This window comes from Polyodon spathula, chromosome 12 (genome assembly GCF_017654505.1).
Source record: "Polyodon spathula isolate WHYD16114869_AA chromosome 12, ASM1765450v1, whole genome shotgun sequence".
NCBI classification, from domain to species: Eukaryota; Metazoa; Chordata; class Actinopteri; order Acipenseriformes; family Polyodontidae; genus Polyodon; species Polyodon spathula.
Window position 1 is genome coordinate 21,681,447 of NC_054545.1, and position 16,596 is coordinate 21,698,042.

Sequence of the window (16,596 nt, forward strand, 5' to 3'; positions counted from 1 at the left end):
ACACAGCACATTCGCCAAAATAAACAGACGAACAAAACGGACTAACAAAACACAGTGAGCAGATATTTTACTTAAATTATTTATGATCACAATGATTACCTCCGTCTCCTATCCCATTCTCCACTCACCGAACACACAACCGCAAGTGGGTCAAAACATGCTGCTTTTATGCAGCTGTACCGAGACTTGATTGCTAATCAATCATTCAATTGGAGTCTCGGTACAACTGCACGTAAATTAATAAAGTGCAATTCCCGTGCTCACATATTATTACTTTTTACTTGCACGTGAAGTGCTGTGCCATCCTCGTGCCTAAATACAAATATACATTTTAAACACTTGTGTTACACAGACCCGTTTATATCCCGTGTACCAATAACTATACGCCAACATTTAACACACCACACGCAACATATAACAGATAATATACACAGGGGCGGGCACTTTGTCACAGTGACTCATACACTTCTATATACATGGCCATTTCCAAATTGGTAATCAACAGGGAGATGGGCATGTTTCACACGAGTTTAGCTGGAGGGGGGATTTTAACCCCATCCGTGCTGCAAAACAATAATAACAAAACATCATTTTTTTTAAACAAACACAATAAAGCATTTAGATAATACTAATACTACAAAAATACAAATACACACAGGGTCACACATGTTTATAGATTGTTTATATCAGATAACTAAACTAATGTTTAGGTGCATATGAATTTTTAGACAATCACCCTTCCTGAGCGCAATTTTTCTAAATATATATTTCTCCAGAAAAAGAACACTTAAAAAAATGAACATTCTAAATGTTTGCCTTTTTTCTTTTAAATAACTCAAATTCCCAGCAGCTAGATACATTGCCTCGCATTTGAATACTAATCACTGGTTTTCCTATGACTGACATGTTTTCAATGATGACTTGATTAAATCATGTGACCTTAGGAAGTTGAGTGGAAATACAAAATATCTGCAAGGAGCATTGTGTTCTCAGTATGCATCCACTTGATGAGCACTACTGAGTGACATGGGAATGAAACTTGAGTTTCATCCCATATTGTCCCATCATAAATGTTCCTGTCCCATCCCATCCTGTGAAAAGAAAAGGTTTTAAAAACATTCCATACAAACAAGGGTATGACAGCTTGGTCTTAAAAGGTAAAAAGGTGACCACTGTTCCGTATATATATATATATATATATATATATATATATATATATATATATATATATATATATATATATTTTTTTTTTTCCTGTCCCATCCCGTCTTGTAAAAAAATGCCCTGTCCCATCCTGTCCCGTAATATTTAAGAAAGAGAAAAGACTGCTTTCTTTAGCCTCTCTCTGTATGACATACCTTTCAGGCAGGCTATTTTTTGGGTTACCCTTTTTTTCTTGTATTTTTCATTCTCATCATCCTGTTCCCAGTTGAATTTTTCAAATGTAATTCACTCTGCCATATTACCTATTACCTATTACAAGAATAATACAAACCACACAAACCCGCTTCAACTGTTTTATTATACATAACCTGTTAGAAACAGAAAAAAAAAAAAACTTGCCTCGCTGAGTGTAACTCCTATCCAGCTATCAGTCAGCTAAACACTCGTCCAAATGATTCTCCAAGAGATAAGGTGTATCTTTAGAGGCTTTACTTGGGTAAAAGTGTGAAACTCCAAATACAAATCACAAATGCGTACTCAAATAAGAATACATATTCACAACAATGTAAGTAATATTCACATGACGCTGCCTAAGTGCAGTAAAATAACAGCATGAAACTACACATAAAACAAATGAGTGTAAGGTAAGTATTACAGTAGCTAGTACTAAACAGCTAGCTAGCTAACTAGCTGCTTAACTGATGCAGCTTACATGCTAAATAATAACGATAAACATGTCAAAAATAATGACTTCATTCAGAAATAATATGTTAATATCAAAAATATCTGTGTAAATAATAATCCCACAAGGTCCGCAGGAATCCCATCCTAATGTGACTCTCTAATGGGCACCTTTATTTGCTACTTTTTTCAGATGTCAGTTTATGACAAGCGTGATCAGAGAGAGACAAATCACTCATAATTGTACCTGGTAATTGTAATTGGTACATGAGAATTTTGATGGTGAGAAGGAATTAAAGCTGCAGTAGCCCACAACCACTAAAGTATAATTAATAATTGTATGCTTACTATCTTAGAAATATATTGTGCTTATAAAACTGCTATATTCAAGTGGACAACAGACAAAGTAATTTACAGAATTATAGGTACAGAATGAGGGAGCTAGAGGGAGCAGTGGTGCTTGATGCTGACACCTAATGAGAGCCTAGATAAATGTGTATGATAATGTAATCCATTGGTGCAGGTACATAATAAGTACTTTTTGAAAACAGACAACGTGTTTGAAGTTACTGGCAATTAGAGCTATGTATCTGAAAGCCGAGTACATAATAGGCACACAATATATTTAGGTGTTTTCTTTTTTCAGTTAATTTTACTAATACCATCATAGCTGCACAACTAAAACAATATATTATAATAGTTATATTGTATCACAATCTTTTCATTTACTCTATTGTGAAATATATACAGTAGTGAAATATATGGGATAATTATATACTGTGCATGCTTCATGCAATACATGTACAGGTACTGTGGCAGGGCAGACACCCTGGGAAGCTACGCCACAGTATATAGCAATATAAATTATAATTGAATCATGCAGTAGTTTACATTGTATTGTCCAATAGAATTCTGTATTTCTTTTTTTTCCGTAAGGGAATCTCACACACTGATTATAAATACATAGACTGGACAGGACTAAACTGGTCTGATTCATTTAATTTGATTGCATATTTTACACGCTCCAGGAATCTGGGAGGGTGTCTTTTCTGAGCTCAAAAGTGCCTGCAGCAGATAATTAGCGTACAGATCTTATATTCCCATACAAGGCTTTCATTAAACGTGCTAGACTATTTGTTTCCTTAACACAATGCATGAACACACCCTTCTGGTTCATTGTCCTACTCTGTGTACAGTACAGCACTTTGAACACAGCCGGTTAAGTGCTATTTCTGTTTCCTTCTGCAGATAATATCTTTCCCAGACCTTGCATCCAGGCCTCCTCTTTCCCTAACTAAAGGAAACTACGTAGACTCTCATCTGCTGAAAGAGTTGACATGAACGAAACAAGCAGCTCTCCTTTTCCCTCCGCCTCCTACACTGACAGCACAGACAATCCTACTTCTCCAGGGCTCAAAGCAGTGGATCTATCTTTGAATGGCAACAATGCTGGGGCTCTCAGGAAAGAAGCTAATTCATGGAAAAGTGCTGACCTGCCCAAAGCTATTGATGAGGGCCAGGGCTTCGGGAGTCAGCAAAACAGCAATGGGACTGAGCATCTGGGAACAACAGCAGAGCCAGCAGCATTAAGGAATGAAGTGCAGAGTGTGGGGAGAATGCAGGAGCAGCCAGATAGAGAATGCAGTGCATCCTTTGGGAACTCCAGCTTCAGAAACACATCAAATGGCCTGCTAACAGAGTCAGGACAGCAAGGCAGCATGGAGGGCAAGAGAAGTGTAACGTCTGCTCATGCCAATGGAATCAATGGCCAGTTGAAAGAGAATAAAAGCATGACTACTAACTTAGCCAAGGAGGACAAACACCCTCCACATCTGCTAAAGGAAAGGGCTGCAGGTTCGAGCAAGCAGTCGACAGAAGATGAATCCACAAGGTAATGTTAAAGGAATGAGATGGGTTAGATATGAAATGGAGAGCAAAGGTAATCCCCTTCAGAATGAGTGTTGTTTGTGATGGCATTCATATCAGATATATGGGCTTTTCTGCTGAAAGAAGAATAGATTAATCTCACAACTTGTAGCTGTCAAGGGGGAACTAAAATAATGATTTGTCTGGAAATATGACTGTGGAAGGGGTGTGGGTAATTCACTGCTTAGGAGACAGACAGGTGTAATTGAAAACACCACCCAGGTGCCCAGTTTTATTTGAGAACAGTTCTTGCTTTTTCCTGCAGGGGGCACTGTTGACCGTGGTTGCCTATCAACCATGATAGACAGCACCACGGAAATACCACAGCTGGTACGCGAACAGCAAGTGCACTCGCAGGTGCTCAAAAGAAATAATAATGAAAACAGAAGGCGAAAAGAACAATGGAAAATAAAACAGTAATAAAACTACAAATAAAAGGTGCTGCACTCGGCAGTGTTATCCCGGTCGCTGCTACCCGCATGACCCGGATCACCATCCTACTCTGTAGGCTAACTAGCCTGCTCTTTTACAATACGCCAGGGTCTGCCCAAGGGTTCCCCGCTCTCTCTGTCTCGCTGTGAAACTCTTTGTTTCGCTTGATTCCCGGTCCTGGATCAGAGCTTCCGCACTCTTGTTGCGTCTAAGTGGACAGACCTGAGGAAACAGCAGAGCATTTCTTTATAGGGATAGCAATCTGCCAAGACTCGCTTCTCAGCCATTCAGAGAGGGGGAAAGTCCACACACCTACCTTCCCACCTCCCCGTGTCACTGCCATGACTCACAGGCGGTTGTTGGAAGACTGCCGCCCTCTTCCTGCAGTACTGTGAACACGCCAGCAGAGTCAGCACAGATCTCTCCCTGCTACAATGACATTAAGTATTGCTCCTTTTAATCTTATGAGCCACATTTGTAGTCTTTATTTTTGTGTGATTTCTAAATATAACTTTTAAGCAGTGAAAGGGGCTCTAGCAAATGTACATTTCTCTCATGTATGTTGCCATGCAAGCCTCTATATATTCCATTTTGAAAGAAGCACATTGTAAAAATGTAAGAAAATGCTACACGTTATTTCAGGTTGTCCGTTGCACATGCACTTCCTGTGTTGGTTTAACTAAGCTGTGTCTCAGGGGGTGAAAGCATGGCAGTCATTGTGGGGAAGCAATTGATTGGTAATGACAGATGTTGAAGGGGTGGGAAGAATGACCACTTGGAAGTTTTCTTTATCCTAGTATGTTTCATACCAAACTGCACATTTGAGCCCCACATAGGGAATGGTAGTGGTGAGAGTTATGAATTTATTTAATGTGTTTAAACTGTGTTAATAAAGCCTGATATACTGTATTGTGCACCTACAGTGTTAATCACATGGTGGTAAGGACTAATGGTAAATGGGTAGTTTAGAAACGTTACCCAGGTCAATTAGAAAGCAATTTACACAAACACATTGTGCCATCCTGCTTCTGTACTGAAGCTGTGGAACAAGCAAATGAAGGACACACAGGTCACTATTTTCTCTGTTCTGCACAGTGAACAGTGTCTGATAGAGACACCCTGTCCTGCACAGTGAACAGTGTCTGACAGGGAGACCCTGTCCTGCACAGTGAACAGTGTCTGACAGGGACACCCTGTCCTGCACAGTGAACAGTGTCTGACAGGGACACCCTGTCCTGCACAGTGAACAGTGTCTGACAGGGACACCCTGTCCTGCATAGTGAACAGTGGAGGGGCTCTGCCAGCATGGAGGAGGGGGCTGCACTGTGTTGTTGTACATTCAGAGTTGTAAAAGTAATTGCAGCTATCAAAGTATTTCCATAAACATTCTCCGCCATGCACATCCTTTCATTACATACGTCTCAAATTTCCTTTTTAAAACATGATTTCGGGGATTTCCTGGGTCATTTCACTGTATGACAATTGTGGTGTTTCTGACTCCAAGAATGAAGTTGTTCATATGTGCAAAACAGCTATAAAACTGTAGAATACTGCAGATACATATTCTGGAGAATAATAGCAGACTGGAATATACCACTGAGCAAGCTTGTATAACATTTCCCACAGTGAATAGTCAATATTTAGCAGACAGAACATGCTGTCTGCATTTCAATGCCCTGCCTGTGTAACCAATGTCTCACTCAAGATCTGCCACAAAACCGCATCATGTTATGTCATCCTGAAACTCCTTGTGGAGCTACCAGAATGACCACAATAAAGCACATTTTAATGGCCCTTTACAGGTTTAATTGACCTATTAATATACATGTTTTTATACTTTGTATAACACTACACCCTGTATAACACACACCCCTTAGATAGCATACACACACCCTGTATAAAACACATCCCTTATATAACAACACACCATGTATAACACACTCCTTTTATAACACACACCCCTTGTATAACACACACACCTGTATAACACACACCCCCGTATAGCCCTCCCCCCGTATAACACACACCCCTTGTATAACAAACACACCCTGTATAACACACACACACAGCCTGTATAACACACTCTCTCTGTGTAACACACACCCCTTGTATAACACACACCCCTGTATAACACACACTTAGTTTCATCTTTTGTGAATCCGTTGCCAAATAGGCTAGCAAACAAATCTAGCAAGGCATAAACATGTTTCTTGGGTCACCTGCTGCTGCTGAAAGAACAGTTCTAAGGCTGTTGTTGATAAAACAGCACCAGAGTTGTAACATTTTTCCAATGATATGAACCAGCACACGCTGCTGATAATCCATTGAAGTACCACAGCGTTGTTCCATATAAATATCGTATTAGGAGTGTAAACCCATTGTATTGCCATTGCTGGTAATGCTATGACCTGTTGCAGGGTAATGCGCTGTGATTTATTATATTACATAATTCAGTAAATCACTCAGACTTGATTCTAAAGCTATACAGTGGCTGGATTCATTCAGATTTTTTTGCTTTTGTGATCAGCGGCTGTATTGTGGGCAATCTGATCTGGGTAGCAATGAAATGGTTGTCATGGGAACTGGAATATCACAGCTTGCATGTGGTAAAGCAGACAGCTGAACCATGCTGTAGGAAGCCGTTTAAATGCTGCATGTACAGTGGCTGTCAAAAGTTTTCACCCCCCTTGGACTTTTTCAAATTTTATTGTGTTACAACATGGAATCAGAATGGATTTAATTAGGAGTTTTTGCCACTGATCAACACAAAAAAAGTCCATAATGTCAAAGTGAAAAATCAAATTTACAAATTGTTCTAAATTAATTGCAAATACAAAACAGAAAATAATTTCTTCAATAGCTTAGTGTGACAGAGATCGAATGAGACTTGGTGTTTTATCTCTCTTCCCATTTGTGAGGGCACTAGGTAAAGGGAACAGAGTACCCTGGACTAAAAAGCATGACACTTTATTCCCATGGGTAGGTGGAAGACGGTACCCGAACTCAATGACCAGGACAGGAAACGGCTTGGCATCTGCGAATTGGAGAAGCAGATGTGCTCATTAACCAAGGGGTCATGAGCAAGAGTATAAAATAGGGGCATAGCAGTAATCCGTTCCTTTGTAAATGGTTGCATTTGACCTTGAAGGAAATACCGTGTATACTAAAAACGGTGTTTGTTTTGTGTTTGTTAACGTCGGCTGTAACTCTTGTTTGCCTCACTAGACTACCAGTAACACGATCCGGAGCTGTAGCCCAAGCCAGCATCAACCTGGACATCACTGTCACCCCAGCATTTCATGGAGAACTGTAAATTGTACTACTAGCACGTAATATCACTTCACTGTTATGTGTTTTGTGTTTAGTGTTGGTGTGTGTAAAATCTGGACTTTTGGTTGCGGGTCAAACCCGGGGAAACATTTATTATTTACTGGTGTTTGCCTTCAGGCTCTGGACATTGTTATTCACTAAGTAAAACACCCTTGCTTCTGAAAGCAGTTGTCTGGGTGATTAATCTGCTCTGCACTGCACTCACCTGTATCCACTCAATACTTTGCCACACATGGTTGTCAGAAGAGGGATGGACTACGCAGCACTGTCGGTGCTGCTGGAGCAGCTGGACAGCAGATGGGAGGCTGAGGAGGGACGGAACAAAGAGGTACAGTGCACTGATCGAGAGGGTTGGGCTGGTGATACCGCCCACAGCATCAGCGGACCCCATCATCATGGTGGCCCCGAAAGTGAGGACGCACAAAATGACAGTGGAGGATGACCCAGAGGCATACTTGGGCATCGCTTCTTCCCTACCTCCTTTTTGCAATGAGAGCGGAGCCACAGAGTTCGAAAGGGCTCTCCCCCTTTGAGCTCTTGTACGGCTGACAGCCTCGCGGCATCCTCGATCTGTTGAGAGAGGGGTGGGAGGAGCACAAAGGCTCATCCAAAAATGTAGTGCAGCATGTGCTCCTACTTAGAGATCGGTAGATTTGGTCGTCGTTAGACCCAGGGGAATCTCTCAGCACTGAAAACAGCAGCATTACAATAAAAATGCATTAATTCGAACCTTTTGACCTGGAGACAAGGTAATGCTTCTGCTTCCCTCCTCAGAATCCAAACTATATGCTAAGTGGCCGGGGCCATATGAAGTGATTCGGGCTATAGGAAAAGTGAATTACGAAATTAGACAGCCCAATCGCCGTAATGAGCATGAAATTTATCACATAAATTTATTAAAGCCCTGGCAGGCAAGGGAGGCCTTATTTATAGCCCCAGGCAATGCAAAATATGATTTGGGCCCCAAGCTAGAGACCTCTAGCACAAAGGACATTTCGATGGGGGAACAGTTATTTTCTGATCAGCAACATGAGCTTAGTATTTTAATCGAGGAACTCAACAATGTTTTTTTTCTGACGTGCTCAGTAGAACTAATCTTGTTGAATATGCCATTGACTCTCCCCCAGGTGTCACAGTGCGAGAGAGCTCTTATTGGATCCCAGAAAGTCGATGAGGTGGTGTTCATAAAGAGGTATGGGACATGCTTGAACTTGGGGTGATTGAGCCTTCCAGGAGCGAATGGTGCAGTCCAATTGTGATAGTGGCCAAAAAGGACGGCACCAACCGCTTCTGCGTTGATTTTCGCAAGGTAACGCTATTGCCAAGTTTTATTCTTATCCCATGCCTCGGGTCGATGAGCTTCTAGATAGACTGGGAACGGCAAGGTTTATGTCCACTTTGGATCTGACGAAGGGATACTGACAGATCCTGTTACCTCGTAGTTCTAGAGAGAAACCCGCGTTTTCAACACCAGAGGGTCTGTTTCATTTCACAAACATGCCATTTGAGCTACATGGTGCGCCCGCTGCCTTTCAGAGACCAGGTTTTACATCCACATCATGAATATGTGGCAGCGTATATTGATTTGGCTAGGATCACAGCAGTCCTTCAGTCTCTAAGGGCAGCCAGGCTGACAGATAACTTGAGAAAATGTGCGTTTGCCAAGAAATAGACAATATTTGAGATTTATAATGGGGAATGGCAGAGGAATTTCAGGGTTTTTTTGACATTGTTAAGCAGATACTTTGCCAGGCCCCCACTCTCATGACCCAGAGATTCTCCTCCACACCGATGCGTCGGATGTTGGCTTGAGTGCAGTCTTGTCCCAAATGGTAAATGGAGTAGAACAACCCATCTTGTACATTAGTAAAAAAAATGTTCCCTCGGGAGCGCAACTACTCCTTCATCGGAAGAGTGCTTGGCCATCAAATGGGCTTCTCACTCTTTGAGAAACTACCTGCTGGGGCACTCTTTTGATCTCGTCACTGACCATGCCCCACTGAAGTGGTTAAGCACAATGAAGGACCGCAATGCCCGAATAACTCGGTGGTATCTGGCATTGCAGCCCTTCACCGTGTGGGGAAAAACCACCAACATACAGATTATTTTTCCCAGAAGGGAGGAGTAATGAGAAAGGTAGATTTAGCCGAGTGTTCCTTCGGCTCCACTCTGAGTGGTGGGATATGTGACAGAGATCGAATGACGCTTGTTGTTAGATCTCCCTCCTGATCTGTGAGGACACATAGTAAAGGGAACAGAATACCCTGGACTAAAAGGCATGACACTTTATTCCCATGGGTAGGTGGAAGTCAGCTGGCTAGAAAAGGGGCGGTGCTATGGTACCCAAACTCAGTGACCCAGATGGGAAACGGCGTGGCATCCGTGAATTGGAGAAGAGGATGTGCTCGTTAACCAAGGGGTCATGAGGGATGGTATAAAATAAGAGCGTAGCAAAATAATCTGTTCCTTTGCAAATGGTTGGATTTGACCTTGAAGAAAATATTGTGTATACTAAAAACCATCAGTGTTTTGTTTTTGTTAATGTCGGCTGTAACTGTTGTTTTCCTACTAGCCTACCAGTAAACGATCTGGAGCTGTAGCGCAAGCCAGCATCAACCCGAACACTTTCTCCCCAGCATTTCACAACCGTTTTGTGTTGGTGTGTGTAAAAACTGGACTTTTTCTTATGGGTCAAACCTGGCATTACAATTACTCCAATATTTATTATTTACTGGTGTTTGCCTTTGGGCTCTGGACATTATCATTCATTAAATAAACACCCTTTCACCTGAAAGCAATTGTCTGCATGATTGATCTGCTCTGCACTGCACTCACCTGTATTCACTCACCACTTTGCCACACTTAGCCTTCTGTGTGCTTCAGCAGACATTGTTGGTTTGCCAGTCATTTCCGTCACCTAAGGTAGTTTTAGCTGCAGACTGACATGCATCCTTCCTCCTTGAAGCATTCATTAGCAGTGGCTTTCTACTGTCAGGAGAGACAGATAAGTCTTACTACCTGCTGTACATGGAGAGGATTGAAAGGGTGACAGAAGGGTGATATAGAGTGCTTGTGTATGTAGGATTGCACACACTGTTAACTGTTTATACAGGGCTGTAAACATTGTATAGAAAAGTTTAGCTTCATTTTAAGATTGACCTCAGCAGTTCAGTGTGATTACACACTGAATAAAAGCATACATACATTTTATTCACCCACTGAATCACAGGTACCGGACACAGGTATCCTCATTGTGGCATAACTACAGAACTCTATGAATGCTCAGGGTGGATCCTCTATGTTATCCCTCTCCAGTACACAGCTATCCTCATTGTGGCATAACTACATGACCCTGTGAATGCTCAGGGTGGATCATCTATATATCCCTGTCCAGTACACAGCTATCCTCAATGTGGAATAACTACAGGACTGTGAATGCTCAGGGTGGATCCTCTATATATCCCTGTCCAGTACACAGCTATCCTCGTTGTGGAATAACTACAGAACCCTGTGAATGCTCAGGATGGATCCTCTATATATCCCTCTCCAGTACACAGCTATCCTCGTTGTGGAATAACTACAGGACCCTGTGAATGCTCAGGATGGATCCTCTATATATCCCTCTCCAGTACACATCTATCCTCATTGTCTGCCTCTGACTCTTGTGTTGATAACTGAAACCCATTAAGATCAGGCTGATAGCAATGACACAGATGACTCTCCTTGGTCTCACACTTCCTGCTCCGGGCTCCTGTTATACAATGTATCTGAAAGACAGGTGATAGTATGATGCCAATTCTTCACCATGAAAGTTAAAAATCTTTTAAAAAGTTATAAGGTAGCCTAATCCATCTGCTTCTCATAAGAACTAGGATAACATTATCCCTGCTCCCTATTTTTCTTGTGCTCAAGATCTCTGGTTTCCTGCATACAGCAAAAAAAAAAAAAAAAAAAAGCAGTTAGCAAAGAATCAACAATTGAAGTAAAATGAAGAAAAACAAAAAAATTGCAGCACAATGAAATGGGGTCCAGTGATAATGTAAAAAAAACAAACAAATAAGGCAAAATTCCTTTGACCAATTCCCTGATAGCAGACCACTGGACGCTGTCTGTCATGGATGTATTTAAATGTGATGGCCATCTGTTTCCACAATAAAGTTCATCCTTAGTATGACACATTACCCACAACAGAACTCAATAAATCCACAGGAATTGCAAGCATTTCATAGTGGCAGCATGATGAATGATGGGCAGGCTCTTTTGTCAGCTGTTATGTCAGCTGCCAATTATGCTATGCCACAAAGTACTAGCCATCCCTTTATCTTCCATTTGTTCTACTGTTGATACCTAAGCAGTTGTTCTACATTGCTTACTGTACTTTCTCAGAACTGTCGGCAACCCATGTACAAGGAAATCTTCTCTTGGAGGGTCCGGGTGGTAGGAGAGGGTTCTTAACAATAGAGCCTTTGAGAGCCATGTAGCTAATGTAAGTGCAAAGTGAGTAAGATTAATGACATTTTGTTAGCTGCAATTACTTTAAAAATGCAAAATATACCTCCTAATCCTAATGCACCAGCAAAACTGAATTTATAAAATGCAATTAGTGATCCTGTAATATGTCTAGTTTCCAAAAGAAAAGGATCTTAGTGTATTAAGTGACAGCCATGGGTAACCATATCACCACATTCTTGGTACAAGAAACTGCAGAACTGGACAGACCATGTCACAGCAGATACGACCAAATGTCTGTGATTATTAAGAACTTTTAACAGCAGGAAACATTGTACTTGCCTTTAAAAGATTCTGTGGATCAATCAAGCACAGACAAAAACTGATAATAAGGCAAGGGTAACACATTATTATTTTACATTATATCATTTTAAATATCATTAACATTTCAGCGCATCAATGAACAGTTACAAATAATACAAATAATATTTTCTAGTGTGCTACATCTTTACTAATGAGGACTTTCTTTTAAATTACCAGGGCTTTATTGGTGAGTCTAAAGAGGCAGGCTGGCATGTGGACTGCTTGATTTCATTTCAGTGGTAGCCACTGTATCAGAAACCAGGAGCTTTATTATCCTGGATACTGATACTGATACTGCACACTCTTTACATGCAGTTTTCTGAGAAACATCACAGGTGCTGTCCCTAGCTGACATTAATGAATGTATTTGGGATTAGGCTATAATAAAAAACTACTGTAGGTTGTTCTTCTGTAATGAGACATACCCATCATCTTAATCCAGGCTAATCCTCTCATATACACACACACGCCTGCACGCACGCACATACAGTGAAAAGGTATTTGCCCCGTCTGATTTTCTGCATTTTTGAATATTTTTGACACTGAATGTTATGAGATCGTCAACTAAAATCTAACATTCGATAAAAGGGACCCTGAGTGAACAACGCTACCCATGTGAAAAAGTAATCGCTCCCTTAGACTCAATAACTGGTTAATCCACCTGTAGCAGCAATAACTGCAACCAAACGCTTCCTGTAGTTATTGATCAGTCTCTGACAGCACCGTGGAAGAATTTTGGCCCACTCCTTCATGCAAACTGCTTCAACTCGGTGACATTTGTGGGTTTTTGAGCATAAACTGCTCGTTTCAGGTCCAGCCACAACATCTCAATGGGGTTTAGGTCTGGACTTTGACTAGGCCATTCCAAAACTTTAAATTTCTTGTTCTTCAACCATTCTGATGTAGACTTGCTTGTGTGTTTTGGATCACCGTCTTGCTGCATGAACAAGCTGCGCATTAGCTTCAGCTGACGGACGGATGGCCTGAAATTCTCCTGTAGAATTCTCTGATACAGAGCAGAATTCCTGGTTCCTTCAATGACGGCAAGTCATCCAGGCCCTGATGCAGCAAAGCATACCCAAGTCATGACACTACCACCACCCTGCTTGACCGTTCGTATGAGGTTCTTACTGTGGAATGCAGTGTTTGGTTTTCGCCAGACATAATGGGGCCCATGTTGGCCATTAAGTTCCACTGTCCATAGAACATTGTTCCAGAACTCTTGAGGATCATCCTGGTGCTTTTTGGCAAACTTGAGATGAGCATTCATGTTCTTCTTAGTGAGCAGTGGTTTCCGCCTTGCTAATCTGCCATGAATCCCGTTTTTGCCCAGTGTCTTTCTGATGATGAAGTCATGAACACTGACCTTAGCCAAGGTAAAAGAGGCCTGCAGATCCCTGGATGTTGTTCTAGGGTTCTTTTTAACTTCCTTGGCGATTTTTCGCCTTGCTCTTGGAGAGATTTTGGCAGGACAGTCACTCTTGGGAAGGTTCAATACTGTCCCAAACTTTCTCCATTTGGACAATATGGCTCTGTCACAAAGACGGCCAGAGTGGGGGATGTCAGACCAGAAACAGGAACCAGGAAATAAATTGAAAGAGAGGTGGAGTTTGGTGGAGCTGAGCGCATGGTCTCGCTCAGCATTTAATGAATTAACAGAACAATAAATAAAAAGGTCGTAACAAAGAAAAACACAGGACACGGCACATTCATCAAAACAAAAGAGACAAACAAAACGGACTATACAGACAAACACGGTGAGCTGATACTTTAACATTAACTATTCTTTTTATCTTTACCTCCGTCTCCAATCCCGTTCTCCACTCACCAAACACACAACCCCAAGTGGGTGAAAACATGCTGCATTTATGCAGCTGTACCGTGACTCGATTGCTAATCAACCATTCAATTGGAGTCGTGGTACAACTGCACGTGAATTAATAAAGTGCAATTCCCCGTGCTCACATATTATTACTTTTTACTTGCACGTGAAGTGCTGTCTAATCCTCATGCCTAAATACAAATATACATTTTAAACACTTGTGTTACATAGACCCGTTTATATCCTTTGTACCAATGACTATACACCAACATTAACACACAATAAATAACAAAAAATACACGCAGGGGTGGGCAGTTTGCCACAGGCTCTGACTGTGGTTTGGTGGAGCCCCAGAGCCTTAAAAATGGCTTTGTAACCTTTTCCAGACTGATAGGCATCAACAACTTTTTTTTCTTCAGGAATTTCTTTTGATCATGGCATAATGTGCCTCTAGATCCTGACAGTGGATTGGTGAAGCCCGAAATCCTTAGAAATGATTTTGTAACCCTTTCTAGATGTATGTGCTCCCCCCCTGGAGTCACTGAGCACACAGAGTCTCCCACACACCATCACTCTTGGAAACCTGCCGGATTCCTGACCATTTTAAAATAGTTAAAATCAACCAGGACCCTACTGACTCTACTACTTGATTTTTCCTTGTTTTCAAAATGGACAGTTTGGCCTGTCCAACAATAACATTCATTAAAAGGCTCCTGCCTCTTGTTCTGACACTGTAGGGGATGCCGAAAATAAACAACTATTTGCTGAATGCCACCCCTAGAGACTGCAGGAGATCCTGCAGCAGATGGGTAAATGTACTCCAACCTTTCCACAATCACTGTAGGCGTGAAAGATTGTCTCCTCCTGCCCACAGAAACAGCACTTGCTACTGATACTGGGGTCAACTCTGTGAAGAAACCTTCCCGTACTCACTATACAGTGGAGAAGCCTCCACTGTAGATCCCCACCTCTCTTAGACAGTGGTAACTTATGTAACACTCTCCAGATAGGCCTTAAGTCTCCATCAACAGAGAGATGAACCCTCCACTTAGTGTCAGTCAGCCCATGCAGCTGCCTGAAATGGACTGTCTTGACATGGAGGCGATAAAGCTTTTTGCTCTCAATACTGTGGAGAGTCTGATCTTTCTCCCTTTCAATACTCAGCAGACCACAGCTGCTGTTTTCTGGCTCTATTGTTCCAATTGGAGAGATGAGTATTGAAGGGAAGATGGGCTCCCTTTCCTGCTCTGCTCTCCTGGTCATCCCCTCTCTCAGAGACTCTTTGAACACCAGGGAGAGAGAGTCCCTCAGCCCACTCAAAATCCTCCCAGCCAACCTTTCTGAACTCCAGCCTAACCTCCTAGCTAGCTGAGCTGCACTTATCCAGCAAGAAGAGCCAGGCTCAAACAGATGAGCTAGGCGGGTCAGACCTGCTCTGCAAAAAGCAGCACACAACGACTTAGACTGAAAGAAACAAACTCGAAAAAAGTATTGAAGAAGAGAGGCTCCTGTAACAGAGCCTGGCCTGTTAGTGACCCCGCCTCTCTCTACCCTCACTGTCTTCCACACCTCCAACACGGTCTGATAAAATGAGGGGAGACCCACTCCATCAAACTGGGAGGTAGCTATTAAAAAAAATGATTTACCAAGACCAAGCCCTCCTACAGTGTTCAGAAAGAAACAGGCTAGCCTGCTCCAATGAGCCTCTTCTCCAGCATCTGCACTGCTTGAAGTCTAAAAGCTGCCACCCTGCTGGCAATACTCACCAGGCCTTGCCCCCCTTCATCAGTGGGGAGATACAGCACTGCTGGACTCAGCCAGTGTCTCCCACTCCAGAAAAAATCCAAGAGCACCCTCTGGATCTCCTGTACCATGCCCTTGGGAGGATCCAGGCACACCAATCTGTGCCATAGCATGGAGGCCACCAAGTTATTAATGACCAGGACCCTCTCTCTGAAAGACAGCTGCCCCAGCAAACCCTGCCAGCTTTGCAGTCACCCCTTCACCCTTTCCAGCAGGCCCTCACAATTTTTCTCCATAAACAGCCGGGACCCCAAGTATACTCCCAGCACCTTGATCCCAGCTCTGTTCCACTACAAAGACTTAGGCAACACTGGGGGACCCCCCTCCTGCCAGCTGCCCGACAGGAAGATGTCACATTTTGCCCAGTTTACCCTTGTAGACGATGCTCTCTGGAACATTTCTAAAGTTTCCTTCAGGGCCTGGACATCCCCATCACTGCGAAGAAAAACGTTCATGTCATCAGCATAGGCTGACAGTTTAACAGTAACAGGGGAGGGTGAAGTGGACACCTCCCAGCCAAGCAGTCTACCCCTCAGAAGGTGCAACAGCAGCTCTGTGGAAAGTGAATACAATATACCAGACAGAGAGCAGCCTTGTCTAATGCCCCTGCACACCGGAAAAGGCCA

At 42.4% G+C, this 16,596-nt stretch overlaps 1 protein-coding gene across 2 annotated transcripts in view; it reads left to right on the top strand.

Annotated features, from left to right (window-relative positions):
- Positions 1–16,596, top strand: part of LOC121324321 (PH and SEC7 domain-containing protein 2-like) — a 280,349-nt gene that overhangs the window by 98,833 nt on the left and 164,920 nt on the right. For both annotated transcript variants that reach the window (XM_041266043.1, XM_041266042.1), the window contains exon 2: positions 3,094–3,736. In XM_041266043.1, coding sequence (XP_041121977.1) covers positions 3,183–3,736 — 554 coding nt within the window. In that variant the 5' untranslated portion in view covers positions 3,094–3,182. The remainder of the gene's footprint in view (positions 1–3,093; positions 3,737–16,596) is intronic.